We start from the raw sequence: 20847 nt of genomic DNA, 5'->3' as shown, positions 1-20847 counted from the left end.
ACGGTCGGTTTCCTGACACGCTGAGGGTAAAGTGGGAGTCCGTGGGGACTGGAATTCCAGGGAAAACCGTGATGCCTTCATCCCTGACAACCCGCCTCATTCTATTTTATGTTTTAAAAAATGAGCCACAGATGTTGGGAATGGGAAGAGAATGCTCAATGGGAGGGGGAACAAAGGGACAGATGGGAGAGGAAGGGTGGGACGAGAAAAAAACCCAGAAAATATAAGGAAAGAATAGAAACAGTTGTTGGAAATTAAGGAAGGGAAGCAGGGTTGAAGAGAGGGGACACGGGAAAAAAAGCAGCAGCAAGGTTTAACACGGACAGGTGCAAATTCCCTACGATGGACGCGATCATTACGCACATCTAAAATGTATCAGTTAAGACAATGAGCCAGGGCCTCACCACATAACCCAGGCTGCCCTTGAACCTGTAGTGATCCTCCTGCCTCAGCCTCTCAGCAGTTACTCCTTTTCGGTGCAACGAAGATTAAAAATGATGCCGTGGCAGAAGTTACAAAAGCACCTTCAGCTCTTCGCCCTCCTTGGGGCCACACCATGGAGCTGTGGCCCTGAGCTCTTCCCATCCCAAGGGCAGTCGCTGTCCTCAGCCAGGAGTCTGGACCCGGGCTCCAAGAGCCAGGAGCCGGCCTGGCTGGGACCTGCGGACTCAAGGGCAGCCACCAACATGGCCTCGTTACTGTGACAATGCCTTGGGGGCGCTGCGATACCCACGAGCCCCCGCCAGTGTGAACATGCGGACTTTTGTGTTATGCATAAAGAAAAAAAAAATGAGAGAAGCAGGAAGCAAAGTCGGTACCTGAGGCAGGACAGTTATGCGGAAGGACTCGCTGGAGTTCTCCTCTCGCAGGTAGATGGAGATCTTCGGGAAGTACGTCCACGGCGTCTCCGAGCTGGTCCAGCAGGCCAGCTGGGCGCCCGTCCAGAAGCCATCGGAGAACTCTGGAATCTAGACGAGACCCACCCGTGAGCAGCGGCCACTGGCCTGACCCGTCCACAGGAAGCAGCGCTGCTGGCCGGATGCCCACGGGCGTGGACGCTGCTTCCTCTGCACAGAGCAGTGGGACAACGGTCCCAGGAAGTGACAACGGTGACAAAATAACAACAACGACAGCTGCAAAGACGCAGGCAGCATGGAGAGCACTGGGCATGGGGTAAAAGCTCTGCAGCAGCGGCTCCCGCCATGCTGAGCAGCCCAGCCAGGAGGGAACAGCTCCCTGCGCTGTACAGATGAGGAAACTGAGGCACGGAGAGGTGCTGGAACTCACCCCAGGCCACACAGCGGCCCGCAACGGGTTTCTAAATCTAAGACAAGTCTTAAATGTGGCTGGGGAAGAAAGTAGCCAAGGAAGAGGCTGGGAATGAAGGAGGGCTCGCCTTGGAGTAGATTTTGGGACTGGGCCCACTGCCCAGGTCTAAGCACCATGGGAGACGCACCCAGGTGGCCCAGGTTAGCCGCAGGAGGTCCCCGTGCCTGTGCACAGTGGTCTCCTGAGCCCAGGCGACGCCTGCCCTGATCACCACGTCACTAACCATGCAGATTTGGCCCCTGCGGCCGTGGGCGCCATGACAGACATTTCCTCCAAGGGCCTCACAAGGCCAAGAGCTCCACCGCCCACGGAGGGGCCGAGGCAGCCCCTCACAGGTGGGAAACGCGCCCCAGAGCAAATGCTCAGTCCTGCCCCAAAGCCTGAGGCCGGAGGCCCCCAGGGCCCTGAGCTCTTCTCCCTGGGGAGGCTCCTGTCCTCCTCCTTCACGGAAACCGCTGACCCCGCTACAGCTCTCGGGTGTCTGCTCAGCTCTGTGTAGGAAGTCAGGAGCCTGGAGACCACCCTCCCTGGAACAGGGCCCTTGAGGTCCTTTCGGGCACCACCAGCCCCAGGCCCCAGGAGCCCAGCCTGGTCAGCTCTTCTGAGGCTGGAACAACTCACTCCAGTCACCCCCCGGGCTCAACTCCTTCAGTCCTTGTGGCATTTGACAGCGACACTCCCAGGTGACAAATGTCTGCTTCCTGAATGCAGACAAATTCCTTCAGGACGGAGGTCCTTGCCTTCCCCACACTGCCTGCCACCTGCACACAGGTGAGACTCACAGACTGTGTGGGGAGAAAGAACAGCACCCAGCAAGGCAGGACGCCCACTGCTGTCAGGGGTGGTGACACCCTCAGGAGTGTGAGTTCCCTGAGTGCAGGAGGCCCGTCCTGGCTGGTGTCTGTGAGGGAAGGGCAGCGCCTCCCAGGCCTGCAGGGACAGCAGGAATGTAGAGGAGGGTGGTCACTGGGCGCCTTTCCAGAGGGAGATGGGCTGTAGTCCAGTGGGACGGTGGCCCTTGGCGATGAGGTGGGCGCGGGCCACAGCCGGGGTCCCACAGGAACCACTGTGTGGTGCCGTGGACAGGCGAGCGGACCGGCAGGCGGGTGTCCGCGTGCCATCCCTAGGATCTGTGATGGGGCGGTCCTGTGACACGTGGGCAGCTCACCTGTGTGCTGGTCCCCTGCACTCCCAGGAATGATCCAGGTCCCCAGAGCGCCAGCAGGTGAGTGGACCAGCCTGACGCAAAGCCCAAAGACCCTGAGGTACAGGGTGGCCACAGATACCTGGGGGACAGAGGGTCCAGGAGGCCAGGGGAAGAGGCAGGAAGTGATAGGACCCGATATGCCAAGAGGGGGCACGGGAGGAAGCAGTGACATCACATGTGGCCAGCATGCTGCCCAGCTGGGGAGAGGGCCCTCTCACCCACTCATGTCCCCTGCGGTCAGCTTCTAAGGCCATGCTCATGTGTTTCTGCTTTTTAAGGAAGTGAAGTCAATCTGCAATGGTGTCACAGGGGAGGGTGCTCCCCAGACTGGCTGACGGGGGAGAGGCACCTGGCTGGACACGGCCGGCGGCCTGTGACAGCTGTGATGTGTGAGGAAGAGCAGGGCTCAGAGAGGGCGAGTCACTGGCTGAAGTGGTACCGCTCAGATTTGGGGTACACGGCCCTTCATCAGATGTGTGGAGTCTTACGCTGGGGCTGACACGTGTCCTTGGGGACACGTGTCAGCCTCGGATCTGAGCTTTACTGTGCTAAAGTCACCTTGGCTCGTGTGCCCTTCTACGGCCGGCTCCACAGTGAGGGTCATGCGGGACAGGGCCAGGATGGGCCGGGCTCTGGCTGTGCCCATGCTGTGTGCCTGCCCACCCTTCTGGACAGAGACCGACAGGACAGATGCCCCGCTGACCAGCTGCACGCAGTGCAGAGCCCAACCCAGCTCCCTCCTGAGCTGGGAAGACAGCCCCGGCCAAGAGCTGCTTTCAAAGCACCGAACAGAGAACAGGGACAAACACATCTCGGCCGACACAGACAAAGCCCCTGGAGGCATCTCCCAGCCCAAGACAGACAGATGACAGACAGAGACAGCCGGCCCAGCAACTCCTGATGCAGTCACCACATGAAATCACAGCTAATCAGACAAGGCAAACAAATGTCGTCAGCGCTTTCCTTCTCCTTGTGGTTGCTTCCTTCCTGCGTAGGCAGCTGTGGCGCACGGGTCTGATGAGCTCAGGGTGTCACGGGGGCCAGGTGGGTGGCTGCCTGTGGGATCCACCTGACCCTTCCAGCACGTTCCCGGTCACTGCGGACAGCTCCCACGGGGGCCGGAGGCCTCGCTCTGCTAGTTTTACTGCTGAAGAATCAGGCTACTGCTGCTCATTTAAGTGGGGTCCAGCTACCAACACACGTTCTGACCTACGGCCCCCGAGGCCTTTTCCTGATGGAGCAGAGCTGGACGAGCCGGGGACTGGCCCTGCTTCCCCGTCTCAGCTGCTCCAGGCCACGCCTCACTGTGAGCACAGGAAGGGTCGTGTGTCTCCCTTTGTCACCCGTGTTCTGGGGATGTGGCTGCCGTTTCTTCCCTGTGGCTTCTGAAGTTCTGGGTCAGGATGACTGAAGCCCCTCTCCCTGCATTTCTGCTGCGATCTGCAGCAAAGTGATCTATGCATTTCCTGTGTGCGGTGGGGCCGACCTGATGTAATGGAGCGGTGGGACGTCAGCCACTTGCGCAGCCAGGACGCAGGCTTTCCTGGAGACACTTGTTTTTGGTGACAAGGAGGACACATGGGGGCAGATGTCGAGAAAACACTTAAGCCAAAGGTAGCGTTTTCCTCGAACCCAAACCCAATGCAGCAGTGCTCCCTCCAATGCAGGCGCCCTTGACCCAGGCCTGAACACAGCGGGTGTGGGGCTCCTCACCCCAAAGCCCTAACAATCCAGAGACGGGAACACAGGGCTCCCTGGGGACCTCTCTCCAGGCACCGAGTGAGCGGCAGAAACTGGACCAAGCCCAATGCCACTGGGCCCCAATGCTGGCCTGCGCCCAGTGCTGCTCAGTCCACTCTGATGCCCTCACCAGCTGGAAAGCTGGGGCAAAAACAGGAATGCCAGCTGCAGGTCCCCAAACACCTGGTTTCCTCCACCACGATTTAATCTGTCTTCCAGAGCACGGCTGTACAGTAATCCGTGGTTTGGCCAACTGGCCTTGATCTTCTGTAAAAGTCAAGTTGGGGTTAAGACGCCGGAGCGGCCAGGTGGAAGCCAGAGGAGGACACCTTCGGTCCATCTGGCGGCCTTCCCGACTTGCTTCAGTAAGACGTGGCCATGTGCGAGACAGGACAGCGGCATCAGCAGTCTGCCCGAGCCGGGTCCGCCGAGGTCAGGAGGGAGCCCAGCAGGTCCTGGCACCCAGGGACGCAGTCACTGCTGCCCGCAGTGCTGCAGCACTCGGCTGCCGGGTCTGTGTCACCATGAGAACCGGATACCGTGCTGCCAGCCATGCACACAGAGCACAGTTACGGAGGGCACTTGAGGAACACACGAGTGTGCTGACCGATGATGATGGCGCTGACTTGTGTGCTCACTGCACGGCACCTTTTATGGGCATTTTAGGGTGTGCTCCTTCTACTCATGGAAACAAAATCTACCGTAAAACCATTTGCAGCAGCTGTGTTCATCTTGTGCTTCCTACAACCCTCTGGCAGGGTTGGTTAAGTGCTAATGCACACCACGCTCACAGGAATGTAGTTTCTGTCTCATGCGAAATATACTACATTGCTACAGACTGTAATAAAATGCCCCACAAAGCCACAAGTATCACGGTTGGGGATGTGGGGTGGCTGGATGACAGATGTGTGGTACAGCAGTGGACCCTGGAGTTACGACCGACCTGCCATACAAACAACTTGGGTTGCGACTGGAGTTTTAGTTTTATCTTACAACCAAAGTCTTGAGTTATGACCCAAAGGCCAGCCACTTGCGCTTCCAGACGGCCTCAGATACAGACTGGATCCTTAAAAAAGGTCTGGAAGGAGTATGACAGCATCCTGTCCTGTGTGGGGTTCACTGAGAAATCCCGGGCCAGTGTCTCTCCAAGGACACTGAGATCTGCCTGTGTATAGGAGAGAGACTTTGAAGGCTGCGTAGAGGAGCCCGAACCTGCGCTGACCACCTTGATTTACAACCAGCCCTTGGGAATGGATTGGGCTCCTTAGTCAAGGGTCCACGGTACTGATTATGGGTGTGTGATACTGGACGAGCCCACCGATTACTGCAACACAGTTCTGGAGGCGGATAATGGATTTGTGCAAGAGGGAAGACCCTACCCCTATCCAGGATGTGGGTCACACCAGCCAATGGGCTTGCAGCCTGGATGGAATAAAAGGGAAAGAAAGATCTGCCTTCTCCTGCCTGCCCTGCTGTGGACTGTTTCTCCTCTGCCATGCTACCCTGCTGTGGAGTCAGCCAACTATGGACTGAAACGAAGTACGATCCAAAATAAACCTCTCCTCTAACTTGAGAGTGTCAGGTACTTGATATCGGCAGACAGAAAGTAACTAAGGTGTACGTCAACCAAGCCAGGTCCTCTGGGGTTAAAGCGAAGGTGTTGTAAGGCAGGTATGGTGGTGCGCACCTACAATCCCAGCACTTTGGGAGGCTGAGACAGAGGATCCCAAGTTTGAGTTCCACACAGATAACTTAGTAGCTTAGGGAGACCCTGTCTCAAAATAAAAAATAAAGACTGGGGATGCAGCTCAGTGCAGAGGTTCGAGGTTCAAGCACTCAGCACTGCAAAGACAAGAAGGGCATTCTTTGCACTATTTGCCAGTGAATGTCTCAAGCCCGGAGCGAGAGCTCCCTGGTGACGTTTTATAGATGCCCACCCTGGGTCCTGGAGAGCATACAAGGCCATCGCAGCTCACAAGCCGCCGTGGACTCACCAGAGATGTGCGGGCCACTGCGTCCACCACTGCGTCAAACACCTTCTGGGGCAGGCGCAGCAATGTGGTGCCGCTGTCCACGATGGCCTTGTCCGCATTGTACTGCAGAGGGAGGGAAGAAAGCAGAGTGACGTCCACATCCTCCTGCCCGTCAGCAGACTCAGGCAGCCACGCGAGTGCACTGGTGACTAGAGCTCACCTTGTGTTCTCAGAACACAGGGACAGGAAAACTGAGGCCAGGGAGGGAAGAGACACGCCAACAGTGGCAGCCACCCCCGGGCAGAGCCAGGTGCTCACCCCAGCTGCCTTCGGTCCCTCACGAGGCCCCGGACCCCATCTCCATGTACCTTCAGAGGCTGGGGTGACTCGCCGTGAGCCACTTCAACAAAGTGAGTGCTGGCCTCTCATCAACCTTTCTAAAATGGCACAGAAGACAGAGGTGCCCTCCAGCCCTCGTCTTGGTGACGTCATCACGTGGCACAAAGATGCCAAGACAGCACAACGCTGCGAACACAGCTGCCACCGGATGGGGCATCACAGCTGGCGCACGCACGGGCCGGCTGCAGCGCTGCCGGGCATGCACACATACAGGTAAAAGTTGTGTATGCAGGAGGCAGAGGGTTACCTTGGCTGGAGGATAAAGCTAAGGACTTTAAAAAAAATTGGCTTGGTTTTGGGCTCCTTTGTTTTTCATTACTGATTTTAAAAATCTGCTTATTGTATTCTTTTCTGCAGCGTTGAGGAACCATCAGGCCAAGAGCACTGGAGAAAGGTAGAGTAGGTGGAGAAGGTCCTCCTTGCTGCCCCCTGGATGTAAACTTTGCCCTGTTAAGGCCTGGTGGTGAGAAGAGGGAGGGGACGTAATGACTTCCGTGCCTGTCCCTCAAGACCTCACATCCTTCCTGGTGGGGAACTTCCGGCCTGTCTTACAATGGCGTGGACATTGGCCTTCAGGCACGGGGCCCAGCTGTGACACCGGAGTACCCAGGTCTACTCAGACAGGTGTGACAGAGACACAGGTAATACCTCTCTGCAGTCCAGGTTAAGGCTCTGGCCTCCGATTTCCAGCTTCAGGATTTCTATCTGATAATACCATTCTTCCTTAATGGGGGTATACCAGATGTCTCCTTTATACAAACTTGGTTCGATCCCACCCAGGACCTGGAAAGAAATGGAATCACAGCTATAGGATGAAAAGCCTTCAGGTTATAATTATCAGCACCATACATGACTTCTGATGTACATATGGAAGAAAAACTGTGGCATGCACCTTCCTAGTCATTGTGCATTTCTCAGAGTGGATAAAAAAGTCTTCACTTTAAGGAAATGCAAAATTTAAAATAAAGGTCATTTTCACTTGATATGGATAACAAAAAAAAAAAAAAGAGAGAGAGAAAGAAAGAACAACACACAGATAATCAACAGTTTCTCCACAGAAGCATGCACTTGTCGGGTGAAAGGTCACCAACATCACCACTTTCTCTTCCACTGCAATATTTTAGAACAAACTCAAATGTTGGAAAATTAAATAGGACTGTTGGGGGGTCCTGTCTCCAAAGACCACACAAGGTCATGTTCCGGTCTTGGCAAGACGCCTGTGCTTCCCTTGTGTCTGACGACAGCACACACACCTCTGGCTCCACAGCACCGAGACTGTCCCCAAGTGAATGCAGTAGACTAGCTGACCATGCTGTCACACTGTTTTAGTACCTCGGACCCGGGTGAGAGGAAAGCAAGACACAAAAGCTCTTCTAGCAAACACGTCATTGTGCAAAACCACATGAAGTCGCCCCTGAACCACTGAGCTGCTGTTTCCGCAGACGGGATGGATCAGTGTGGGGAGCAGGTGGACCGAGGGTAGATGACAGTGACTGAGGAACTGGTGTGCAGTGGAGGGGCTGGCTGCACCCTCCCTGGGAGGTGCCCTTTCTGCGCCTTCCTTCTGCCCCCCACTTTAGATGAGTGGGTGCACGGTCCCACATGAGAAGCTCAGGTGACAGACAGCACATCCATAGGGCTGACGGCCTTGAATCCATCTCAGTAGGAAACACCCAGTCTTCTCGGTGTGTGCGTGTGTGGGCAGAGGGGGAAAGGACAGTGACGGAGGGAGGGAGGAGGATAAAAGCTGTCCAAGGGGCTCTGCTGTCCCCTCAAGTGACATCACAAGCACGGCCCCCTGCCACGGATCCCCACTGGTCCTTGCTTATGTGCCTTCCCCACCCCCAAACCCGCTGTTCACTTTCCCAGGACAGTGAAGGAGTTTAGGGGCAGAAATTGTAGTTCCAGACCAGGAGGATCAGGAAAGATAAAAAGAATAACCAGTGGTATCTACTTTTAAAAGGTTCTATAACAAGGGTTATCGAAATTTTGCAGTTCCTGTGTGTGCCTATGTGCCTGATATTCTTGAGCAGATTTTTCGGAAAACAGAAATGACCCCCATCAATTCGTGATTTTTTTCGTCCCTTTAAGACTAAGAGATACCCACAAGACTACCTCCGTTGGTACCCGATCTGGCTACTGGCCATCCGGCCCCGCACATCTGCATGGAGAAGACGTTGGGGATCTTGGCCTGGGTCACCAGGGAATCGAAGAATGTCTCCAGGGAGCTCGAAGGCTGCAGGAGGGAAAGACAGAGCTTCCTGACTCAGCGTGCAGACCAGGGTGCTGTGGTGCGGACCCCAGGGAGAACTCGGCACTCTCCAAGTGCGCCCTGGGGCAGAACTCTTTGCCTGTGGGTCAGTGGGAGGGAGAGGCCCTGAGGCCTGGGGGGGGACATGACTGCTGGGGACACAGTCAGGTACACCTTCCGGGAGGGGGCAGGGCGGGTGGCGTAGCTGCATGGAGCTGAGGCCCGGCTCCCCGCCCCCTGACTGTTTCCTGCTCTGTGAAATGGGAAGGTCATCACCCCCAGACCATCCCAGCCCACAGTGGATCGATCTGCAGTGAGTGCCTGGCAGAGGGTCCAGGGTCACTTCTCCGCCAGTCTTTCTGCACCACCACTGGGCCTCGAGATGCCCTGAGGGGTTTAGCTGGCTCAGTGGCTGAGGGTCCGTCCCAGGCAGGCCGATCCTGCAGGTGGACATGGGCCGCGTGTCCGCAGTGGAGCAAACCAAGGTGAACAGGGACTCCCTGTTCAAAGACACCGATGCCCAGCCGGACCCCTGACGCTCCCGACTATGGTCGCTGCTCCTCCACCCGGGAGTCTGGAGCCCCTTGTTAAAACTCTTGGAATTACACTGGAGAACAGACGAGAGGTCCCGTGGAGGGGAGGTGTGAGCCCTGTGTGACTGTTCTCACCCGAGGGTCACTGCTACCCTTTCCCCTGGGGAAACCAAGGACAGGGCTCTTCGTCCGCGCCCCAGCCTGCAGCAGCTGTTAAAGAACCCGGGCTGAACAAACGCTCTACAGCCTTGGGCAGCAGGGCCCACTGCTCTGCAACTGCGCTTCCTCTGTCTCCCAGCTCCGGTGCAAACCCTGGGGCTGACAACGTAGCCAGGGCTGGCACTGGCAGAGGCAACCCCTGTGTCAGTTCTGCTTGAACCTGCCTGTCCTCTCCTCTTCTGCTCACCAGTGTTTCCTCCATGCTGGGCCCTGGGACTGATACCTCCAGAGCATCCAACGCCGTGTCACCCCGTTTTGTGAAGGCTCAGCTGCAGCCTAGGGCCAGTGTGCCCCACTTTCTACTGGCTCTCTGCTCACAGAGGGGCCGGGAATTCCCACTTCTGGGCCTTGTGTCTCCTCCGAGGTCTCCCAAGGTGACAGGAGAAAACTCCTAAGCAAAACTCCTCATCAATATGATGTGGATTTTGCTCGCATTTTTTTTTAAGCTACAGAACGAAAACAAGCAAAGCCAAAATAAAAAGTCGGTGCTAGTATCTCTCTTCTAAGAAGGCTCAGAGAATTGCTCTGTGCTCCTCAGGTTTGATGTCTGCTGACGTGATTTTCGTCCTCGCCCGTCCCCAGGGCTGGTTGTCAGGGCCCCACCCCGTGACAGGATTTACTTCAGGCCCTGGATCAGTCACCTTACCTTGGCCAGGGCAGCGTACGCGAGCCCAAGGATTCCGTTCCACTTGATCCCGGGCAGAAAGAAATTCTCCGACTCAAAGATGGTGGCGATGTTGACAAGAAAGGAAGTGTTGAAGGCTCTGGGGACAGTGACAACGTCCTGGCCCACGAGGCCCGTCCAGCTGCCCTGTGTGTACCTCACGGTGACATCGAAGCCCGAGGACTGGTATGTGCTGGACCTGCAGCAGGAGGCGAGCAACCCGTCAGGCTGTCCCAACCCTTAAAGACAGGGCAGAAGCCACTGTGGCGCAGACAGCCGTCCTGACGCAGCCCGACAAGGCCAACTGTAAGGGACTCTGACAATCAATGGCGTCCCTGCAGACCACCCTAGGAAGGCTCCCCAGACACTCCGGTGACACCGTGACACTTTCCTGCCTTTGAGGACCTGGTGCCGACACAGTGCTCGAATTTAATTAGCCCATACCTGTGTCACAGCCCTGAAGCAGAGCTCTGGACATGGCCAGCTCTGGCCACCTGCCTGGCCCGGGCCTGGCTTTGCGGGGACACTGGCTGCTGCTCTGTGACACAGGACAGACCAGGAGGATGTGCCACCAGCCCACCCCAGTAGTGACTGTGGTGCAGATTCACACATAGGATCCTTAAGATGCAGAAAGGCCAAGCCCAGACCCAAACCCAGGTCCTTGCTCTTCAGAGCCTGCACTGCCTGTCGCCAGTGTCACAGCCCTTCCTCAGGCGTGGCCAACGCTTCAGAGCTCATCCAAATGCACACGATGACACACGGTGACCTCGAACCCGGCACACATGCACCTCAAGGGCAGAATAATGGGACAAGGGGCAAGGGGCAAGTGGGATCCCCACTCTGCAGGGTACCCCAAGCGAGCACAGGCACTGGGTGTGTGTGTACACACAACTTCCGGTGTGTGCGAGTGGGGCCGAGCCACCAGGCCACCAGGTAGGACATGGGAGAGCCAGCGACCTGAGGCCACTTGTACCAGGCCTGAGTGATGACAGAGAGCCGTGTGGCTCCTGGGGAGAGGAGAGGGTGGGGTTTCCAAGGCCACCGTTATACCTGGAGCTTGAAAACTAAAAAAACATCTCCAGATAGAAGTCTAGATAGTCATCCAGCCTCTCCCTTAAGCAAACCACTAAGTCCCTAAGACAAGCATCAAAGCACCAAGTAAATATTTTCAAAGGGCCCCTGTTTGCCTGAGTTTCATTTCACTTTGCTTTGACACATAGTGCCACGCTGAGACAAACTAGCAATCTCTGCTATAGGAAGAGAAGCACAAGTGACCTCTTGCTTGGGGTCAGAAAGGAAGTCAGAATGGACTGACCTTTTATTTATGTGTTTATTTTTGGCACATCTCATAAGCCTTAAAAATATCAACTGCGTTTAACTTACGCACTTCTGAGAGTCTGATTCTGAGGGCAAAGCAAGGAAAACGACAGAGCCTCATGTACAAAGATGGTCACTATATTTTATCAATAACAGCAAACAGCTGGAGACAAGGCCCAGTAAAAAGGCAAAAATAACTCCGTAAATTACGACCCATCTGTATGACAGATTACTCTCTGGCAATGAAAAATGGTTTTTACTGAGACATTTTAAATAACATAGAGGAGAAAATAAAGTTCAAGGAAACATGCACACAGAATCTACTTAAAAATTACTCATTCCTGTCAAATATCAGTGCTGGCTGCCTCTGGGTGGGGGTAGGGGAGCTTCTGTTGCTGTGGCTAAATTTTTCCCCATTCTCTGCATCTAAAACTCTTAGAATCAAGAAAAAATGTTACTTTGAAAATGGCTGGTAAACAAGTTTTAGAGAAATTTAAATAATTGGAACAGGATAATGAGTTACAGACGATGAAGAGTACTGAATTTTAGTATCTGCTTATTATTTCCGCTCACTCCACCATGGCCTTAAAGTGAAAGACATTAAATGAACATGTCACACGCTTCTCCTAAGAATGAGGGGCAGGACAGAAAGGTGGGAGCAAACTGGACCTGGCCCTCTGAGCTCACAGACCCACCCAACACTCCTCAGCAGAGGAGTCAGCACAGTTTTCTGTGAAGAGCCACCCCCCGTGCTCCAGGATTTGCACACTACCAGCTGTCTGTCACAACTGCCAAGCGCTACAGCTCTGAAGCAGAAGCAGCCACAGGTGATACAGAAAGGAAGGTGTGAGGCTGTGTTCCAATAAAACTTTATTTACAAAGACCGGCTGCAGTCAGATTTGGCCCAATGGCTAGTGTTGTGGTTAGGACTGAGTGTCCCCCAAAGGCCTCACGGGCTCATCTGTAGGGCATTTGGAAAGCGACTGAATCACGGGGGCGACATCACTGACTCGCTGATAGGAGGCGGAATCTGGTTGGAAGAGGAGGTTATGGGGGAGTGGCCTGGCAGGGTCTGTCTCCTTGCCTGGCTCCTCTTGCTCTCTCTGCTTCCTGTCAGCCACGATGTGAGCAGCTCTCCTTCACCCGACCCTTCCTGCCTCAAAGCCATCTGACTGTACAGTGAAACTTTGGGCCAAAATAGACTGTTCTTCCTCTAAATTGGGGGTGTCTGCTATTTATCTCAGTGACAGAAGGTAACTAAGCTCGAGTGCGACTCCTCGGTCTCGGAATTTAGTTATCTTCCTCAAGCAGCCCCCTCTGTTATGGGCTCCTTTTGAAAGCCTGTTTTATTTTGACTTCCTCCAGCCTACAGCGAAGTCCTTAGAGTGAGAAGCTGAACCAGCCTGGCCAACTAGGCACGTCCCCTACAGTTCCTGCCCAGGCTGCAGGCCGATGGAAGCACTCGGGGCATGTCAGTGCCATTTGCAGAGAGAGGGGAGAGGCGGGGGAGTTACAGGGTCCAGGTTCCAGCACAAGCACAAGTGCTCTTTAGCCATATGACTGGGGCCAAGTTATTTAAGTCCCTTGTGCCTCAATGGCCTCAACTGAAACATGGGGATAATCTACTACAATGCTTCCAGTTAATTATGCAGATAAAAAGAGTTAATACTGTAAAGCATTTAGACACAGCCTTGGAGCACAAGAGGTATGCAACAAAAGTAGCTGCTACTGTTGTCCTTATCTGCTCATCACTTGCTTTTTCTCCAATCTGTGAGGTGAGAAACTAGGAAACTCAACTTTTCCCCCAGAAAGCGCTGCTATTTTGACTGGGCCCTACCTCGTTCTAACACCCAGCAGCCCCCAAGAGAAGGGGTGCTCATTCCCCAGGCGGGGGTGGCTTTGCTAAGGAGGCAGGGGAGGGCAGAGCTTTCGAGCCCCTGAGCACTGGGCTCTTGAAAGATCAAGTTCCTTTGCCTCTTGGATCAGCACCGTCCAGGTCCACCAGAGCCTACTTCCCGCAGAGACGCAGTCCAATACGGGAGCCACACGAAGCCACTGAACGCTTGGAAATGTGAGGACAGTGTGACCAAGAACTGGGCTTTCATCTCATTTAATATGAATCCATTTGAATTTAAACAGCTACGGCGAGCACCAGCTAAGCTTGTGGAAATACCGTCAGAGACAGTATGAGATGGGTAATTCTGAGCTCTTGTTCTCTGGGATCCTCTTACTAACCCTTAAAGCGTTCAACCCCAGAGAGGACTTCCAAGCAACTTGGCAGCTTATGAGCATATAGTTTCCAGTACTTTAAATTTAAAAAAAGGCCCAACTTCATTTTCTAAAGGCCTGCCGTTTGTAGCTGCAGGGCTTTGATCCCCAACTTCTCAGCATATTAATTATGTGTATGGAGAGAGAGCCTGGGTGGGCTTCTCATTCGTGCGCTCAGAAAGAGCAATCAGTCAAGAGTGAAAAGCTGGGAAAAAGTCTGCTCACGCAAGGAGAGTGCTTTTCAAACAAATTTGGAAGACGCTGCCTCTGACAAGGCGTCCGTCCATGGAAGGCAAGATTAAAGAGCGGCATTAACTGAAAGGGAGAACGGAGCCATAGAACATCTCATCACGCTGACCATCATTATCACTTTAAACTCTCCGTTGTTCTAGGAGAAGGTAGAAGGAAGGAATTATCTGCTCTGGTTCTCTGGGTCTCCAGGCTCTGCCCCAGAGTACCCTAGGCTCCTCTGCACTTGAAGTGTCTGGAACCTAACTGTGGGCTCAGTGGCCTGGCCTGGCCATCCTCCCAGCTCCTCCAGGACTCTGGAAGTCACCAGAACAGAGCAATGGGATCCCTGAGGCAGGGAGCAGCTCAGTAAGCCTTATGTACCGGCCTCATGGTACACGGAGATCCTCAGAAAAGGCCTGGAAATGCCAGTCCCCCTCCTGGACCGAGGTCCATTTCTATGTGTCAGCGGCAAAAGACCTGTAAATGGGTTTCCTGTTACACCTGCTCTGGGGGCTTCACCCCCCAGGTGGAGTACAGGAGCAAGGAGCTGTTAAAGGAAATGCAGGTGTGATTTCCCAGACAGATCTGGACAAAGTCCGGGACACACAAGCCAAGCGGCCAGACTATCTTACTGGCTGAAAAGAATGGCATTTAAAGAACACATGACTCTTTTTCTTCCTGCATGGTACCTTACCGGTACACCTGCCACCGTGCAAAGAGGGCTTTGTTGGGGACCAGCTGTACGAGTGACTCAGAGTAGCCAGAAATCTCCTGTCATAAATCAAAGAGATCTTCTCAAAGAAACCCAAGCCAAACTTCCAATTACTGTAGGATGTTTCAGGAAGCACAAACCCAAATGCCCCAAGACTGGGGACTTGAATCAGAGCTGACAAATCCAGCCAGAAACCTTATTATAACTAAGAGAGATCAGAGGCTGAAGCAAATGTTGACACATCACAGGACAGGAAGCCACATCCCAGGAAAGTCACTTTTGTCAAAAAATGAGAGTTCTCTCGGCTTCCATAAATTATGATGGCTGAAAACAGCCAAAGGTTAAAGCCAGCAAAAGCAACAGGTAAACTAAGTATCACATAATTTACCTGGAAAATATTTATTTGTATCTTTACAATAGTAAATGTGTTGACTATAAGACTATGAGGAGTTGAAAAAATAGAGTGAAAAAGGGAGAAGGTTAAGATTAATCTAAGGAAGGAAGTCACCTGTACAGGAGGCATGGCAACAGGGCTGTGGTTGGTGGATCAGAATCTGTCTCCAGCTCAGAAACAGGGTGCTTCCTGACTGATTCAGCTAAGAAGGCTTACAGCCTTGCTGAAGAATGTTCTCTTGGAAAAGGAGGCAGCTCCTGGGTCAGGGACCCGGATGTGGGTGCTGTTTTGCACACAGGAAGTCAATTCCTGCAGTACTTGCTCAGGAGGTAGCAACAAGGAAGTAGCAGTGTGCTGGGGGCGGGGGTTGGAACTGATCTGGAGGGAAGGCCAGGGTCCCCCAGACACAGGTGGGCTCTGTTATTTATCTTTTTATTTATTCACAAAGAGGGATCAGATACTTCAGTGGTCAAACAGCCAGTGGGGTGACTCTAATTCCATTTTGAGATTAGCAGAGAGAATGCGTGGCCTTCCAGGGAACCATGGAGGCGCTGGGAGCCTTAATTCTGACTCAGCTGGGCCAGAGAAGCCCAACCTCTAAGTAGGGCAAAAAGGAGCCACCTGCTACCCAGCACACACCTGGCCGCCCCAGCACACACCTGGTACAGGCACAATATCCACCCACAAGCTGGGCGAGCTCAGCAGGGCAGCAGGACAGGCACATCCTCCTGAGCCCCGTGGGAGCCACACATCATCCTAGTGGCAGCCACAGGCAGAGGCGTCCTGAGAAGGAGGCCCAGCTGGGTTCCAGTGATTAAATATCACTAAGTGACAGGTACACAGTTGTGCTGATGGGGACCGTGATTCACCCTTGGGTGTTCCCACACTACTCAGCATGACGCCTGGGTGGACAGGCGAACTTTGAGTTTTATGAAACCAGCAACAGGCAGCTGCCAGAGAAAGCCCCCCCATCTACTTCCAGCTAGGAAGAAGCATCCGGGTTAAGGCCACACATATAAACTGAAGGCATCTGTATGTCATGCCCCAGGTTGGCTTTGCTGCTTCTCTCTGTTGTATCATCTGTCAACAGCTGTGCGACAGGAAAGGACACAGGATCCCTGGTGCCAGGAGGGCAAGGTACAAACACAGCAATTTAGTAAGAGCCTATCTCAAAGGAAGAAAAGGCTGGACAAAGCTCATTGCAAAGGCTTTGTGTTCAATCCCCAGGACAGGGGGCGCAACTGTGAGGGCAGAGACAGCACTCGCCCTAAAACAGTATCTAGTCACACACAGTGACAGGTATTTCCTCCTGGTCACTAAAAGTCATGGAAGTATAAGTCATGGATTCCAGAACAAGAACAGCTACCCATCCGTCTGGGCACCCACAAGGGTGAAACGAGTCTCACCTGAGCTCAGGATGCACCTCCCTCTCCCATAGGCATTAAGCGTTCTTGTGTGAGTTTTCTCTCATTGATGAAACAAACTACCCGACATTCAAAGTTAAATGGGAAGGGGCTTATTTGGCTTATGGTTCATAGAGGTTCGGTCCACAGACAGCCGGCTCCAAGTTGGGATGGCAACAGGCATCACGGAGGAGAAACAACATGGCACACACAAGGCAGCAAGGGTAACAGGAGAGTTTAACAGCATCTTTCTGCCCCTTTTATCTTATTCAGACCACCGGGATTAGGGTGGTGCCAAACTAATCACTCACATGTAGTAGTTTAGTAATCACACACCCTTAATCCCAGCATTACACACTCCGGATTCAGGTCCTCTGAAAAAGAATATCCCACCTCAGGGGGGACAACTAAACACAAACAGAAACAGTTCTTGATGCAGATTTCATAGGCATTGGATATTAACTACTGTGCTGACTGGGAGCAGCTTATACTAAAAAAAAATAAAAATTTTAATGAGGATTCTTTATCACTTCAGAAAATTGTATTAACAACCCAAGTGTCTGACTCTAACTTCAACAGCCCCGACCAGCCCACACCGGGTGGTACATGTCCATGGTGACACAGCTCTAGCCCCCTTCTTCCCGGTCTCCAGGTTAGGGTGCATTAGTCAGCTTTCCCCCAGCTTAGAGGAGAAGTTCCACGCGGCTGATGGTTTCAGGAGATTCAGTCCATGGTCGGCTGCTCCAATGCAGACCCATCATGGCGGGAGTGTGTGGTGCAGTGATACTTCTTGGTTCATGGCAGCTGGGCAGAAGAGCAGAGAAACTGCCGAAGAGGAAAGGGTGAGAGACCACACAGAGCCCAAGACCATGCCTCCACGGCCACCCAGACATTCTCAGAAGTGTGCCCCGCCAAGCCTCAAGTGGATCTCACAGCCGAACAAGTCAGCACTGCACCCTGTCCACCATAGAGGCCCAGCCAGGTGCTCATGGATCGAGGCACGGATGATCTCACTACGCCTTCCTTCCATTTCTTCCTCCACACAGGCTCCCTGTCCTCTATTCGAAATACACAGGACCAGAAGTATTTCAAGTTTTGGATCTTTTGGATTTGGGAATATTTGCACATGTATGATGGGATACTGTGGGAAATGGGACATGGGATTTATTTACGTTTCAGACACACCTCACATGTAGCCCGAAGGTGATGCTTTACAGTATTTTTAGTGCTCTGTGCTTTGGCTGAGACCTGTCACCGAGGCAGGGGTGGAATTTTTTACTTGCTGCATTAGGTTGGTGTTCAAAAGCTTTGGATTTTGGACCATTTCAGATTTCCTAAGTGCGGATGTCCCAGCTGTATTACATCAGGGCACTGAGAATTTTGTACGCACGTGAGTTATACGATGCTTGATCTCATTTCAGCGCCTCGCAAAGCACTTGTTATAAAGAGGGGATGTGGGCAGAAAGTAGGGCAACTGCGGGTCTAGCAGCTGGAATGCAAGCAGGAGCCTTGCAACCCTGACTTCCCAAACCACGTGGATGAAAATGAGAGGATGAGACAATTGTGAGACTGCCCAGAACAAGCCCTGGGAGATGGGGGGTCGCGTGGGGGCGAAGGACCGGGCTGAACCTCTAGTCTCAGAGGGAAAAGGCAGCACAGGGCATTGCACAGCAGCTGCTTTCGCATCACACAGGGACACACCATCCACTTCGACACACGATAGCAGCGACTTCCAGCACACATTAGTCTTCTGGGTCCCAAGATGACCGCGGCCAGCTGTGTGTCCGGGGGATCAGTGACCGGCCTTTATTAGTGCAAGGACTCACATCGACCCCTCTAAGTTCTGCGAAGGATGGGTCGCCCTCAGGGATCTGTTGCCCTGGGAGGCTCCATCAGCCACTGACGGTCACACCCCCTCCCCAGAAAGCAGGTGCAGCTGCGTTCAGGAGACCGTGTCACCCGCCATGCAGCGGAGTCGGAACACGGTTGGGCGGGACCGGGCGGGTCTCCTCCGTCACACCCAGGCCGTTCACTCTGTTCACTTCCCCGGCCCCTTCAGAAGCCTCCCAGATTTGCTTTCTCCCCCCTTCTCCTCATTCGACCTGGCCTTTGGCCTCTGGAACAAGAAACGTGGCTTGGGTTACGGAGGAAAGGAAGAGATGAAAGGGTTTTACCGTGGGGAAGGCCACAGTCACCACTGCATGCCGGCTTATCAGCTCTGACTGTAGTTTAAATTTCAGTTACAACCAAACAGCCATGACGTTAACATGTGCACAGCCTTAGAGAAGCTTCCGGATTCGAGAAGGGGGACTCAGACCCTGGCTTTCCCCCAGGGCTGGAAGGTGACACGAGCCACTGGGAGTCCTCCCGGCAACTCATTTAGTTCTCCTGGGAAGTGGGAGCCGGGGTCTGCCCTGGGACTAGCTCCCCACATTCCAGGGACTCTGGTGGGCTGCAGTCCTTTCGTACACTCTCACCCCATCATCACCAGGGTGCAGACTCCATCTCAGGCCCCTGTCTGTCCTCACAGCACTTAGTTCCTAGAGAGTCACAGATCTCTGCCCCTAGAGTCGGTCCTGTGAGCTGCCCCAGCCCCCCTGAATGGGCAAAGGCAGGTTTCCATGTCTGCTGCATGCCTGCACGGGCCTCCTTCAGCTCTCACAGGATGCTCCCCTGTTCCAGCCTCCCTGTGAGGACCAGAGGGGCTGTGGGAAACATCAAAGGAAACTCTGGGCCACAAGCTCCCGGAAATTCTGGGCTAACCGCAAAACTTGCACCTCACATGAAATTCTGTAATGCCCAGTCCATGTGAACGCGCTGTGGCTCTTAGGGAAATGCTGCCGTGGAGTCCCTGGAGTGAAATATACGCAGGTGTGTGCACACGCACATACACACGTGTACACACGCGCTTTACGTACATATGCATGTGCAGGTCTATACACAGACATATGTGCATGCATCCACAGCTCTGAAAATGAGGCAGCCTTCCGTCTGCTTCGTCCTAGAATATTCGGGAGGGTGCCACTGCACGCCCTGTCCCCAAACCCGCCACGCTGGCTACCTCCCCACTTACCTCCCTGAGTCGAAGTAGGAGTCGACGTAGGGGTGAGGGGCTCCTGCCACGGCGAAGTTGCTGCTTCCAGTGTCGACAAGAATCTGCAGCTTTCGCATTTCGAGGAGGAAAAAACAAAACAAAACAAAAACAGAAAGCATCAGTTTATCTGAATAAGGAAGTATTCTTGAATATTTTTTGTTAAAAACAAAACAAAACAAAACTAGGTTCCAAGAACACTCTATCAGTTAGCCAGAACATACAGTGGTGAGCGGAAAAAGCTGTTATGAACCGAAATCTGATCACAGTCCAGGAAGAAGCCTGCAGCGGAGGCAGAAATGGCACCGGCTGAGACACACACATGAGCAGAACGGCACCGCCGGTCCCAATCCTGCCCCAGCCCTGGGACTCCTCCATCTGTAGCTCAGCTTCCCCGCGTCTGGGAGGCTCAGGGGCTTGGAGCTGTCTCCGGCGCTGCCTTTCCTCCGCGCCACCAAGGTCCCCGCCGTGGCCATCTTCCACCTTTCCCCAACTGGTCCTTCATTCCTCCTTCTGTCTGCTTCCCACCAGCCACCACCCCTGGCCTGTCAGGTTCAGCTCTTGCTGCAAGATCTTACCCGCTACGGAATTGATTTTAGATGGGAAAATACACTTTGAGACCTTGGTTGATGCACTTAATTCGTTCTACTGTTCTGGAAAAAAGATGGCCACGTCCGTGCTCATGCCGGGAAGATGGCTGTGATCATGATCACTGCCTGACGCAGAGTGCACAAACAAAAACTAAATTCTGCCCAATGCTTCTGTTTGTGAACCAAATTCCTTGCAAGCCAAAGTGTCCCTGAACCGAGGCAACACTCTATGTAAATGTAAAACCCAGTAATCCACTCAAATATTCGAGTTCAACAGATCCAAGTTCCCAAGTACAACTTTTATTAGATCTGAATTTCTCATAAATGTGAAAGGGGCACTAACTAATTACTCAGATTTACAGTCCTTCCTCGGCGTCAGAGGGACTGGTTTCAGGACCCCCAGATACCAAATCCGGGATGCCCAGTGCATCGAAGGGGATGGCATCTGCATGGAACCTACACAGCCCTTCACAGGAACCCGGGGTTCATGCAGTAACTAACAGCAAATGACCTGTGAGTAGCTGTT

General features: G+C 53.5%; 1 protein-coding gene across 1 annotated transcript in view; it reads right to left on the bottom strand.

Moving 5' to 3' along the window:
• Bace2 (beta-secretase 2) overlaps positions 1 to 19811 on the bottom strand; it is a 46769-nt gene extending 26958 nt beyond the window's left edge. The window contains exons 1-6 of the mRNA XM_033755932.1: positions 19714 to 19811; positions 10298 to 10514; positions 8756 to 8884; positions 7297 to 7431; positions 6271 to 6372; positions 819 to 968 (exon numbers count right to left, since the gene is read on the bottom strand). Of these exons, the coding sequence (XP_033611823.1) occupies positions 819 to 968; positions 6271 to 6372; positions 7297 to 7431; positions 8756 to 8884; positions 10298 to 10514; positions 19714 to 19811 (831 nt within the window). The remainder of the gene's footprint in view (positions 1 to 818; positions 969 to 6270; positions 6373 to 7296; positions 7432 to 8755; positions 8885 to 10297; positions 10515 to 19713) is intronic.
• Positions 19812 to 20847: the final 1036 nt, after the last annotated feature.

Source organism: Fukomys damarensis, unplaced genomic scaffold (genome assembly GCF_012274545.1).
Source record: "Fukomys damarensis isolate Sample0158 unplaced genomic scaffold, DMR_v1.0_HiC HiC_scaffold_24, whole genome shotgun sequence".
Lineage (NCBI taxonomy): Eukaryota > Metazoa > Chordata > Mammalia > Rodentia > Bathyergidae > Fukomys > Fukomys damarensis.
Note: the sequence above shows the minus strand (reverse complement) of the source record. Positions and strands in the feature narration are given on the sequence as shown.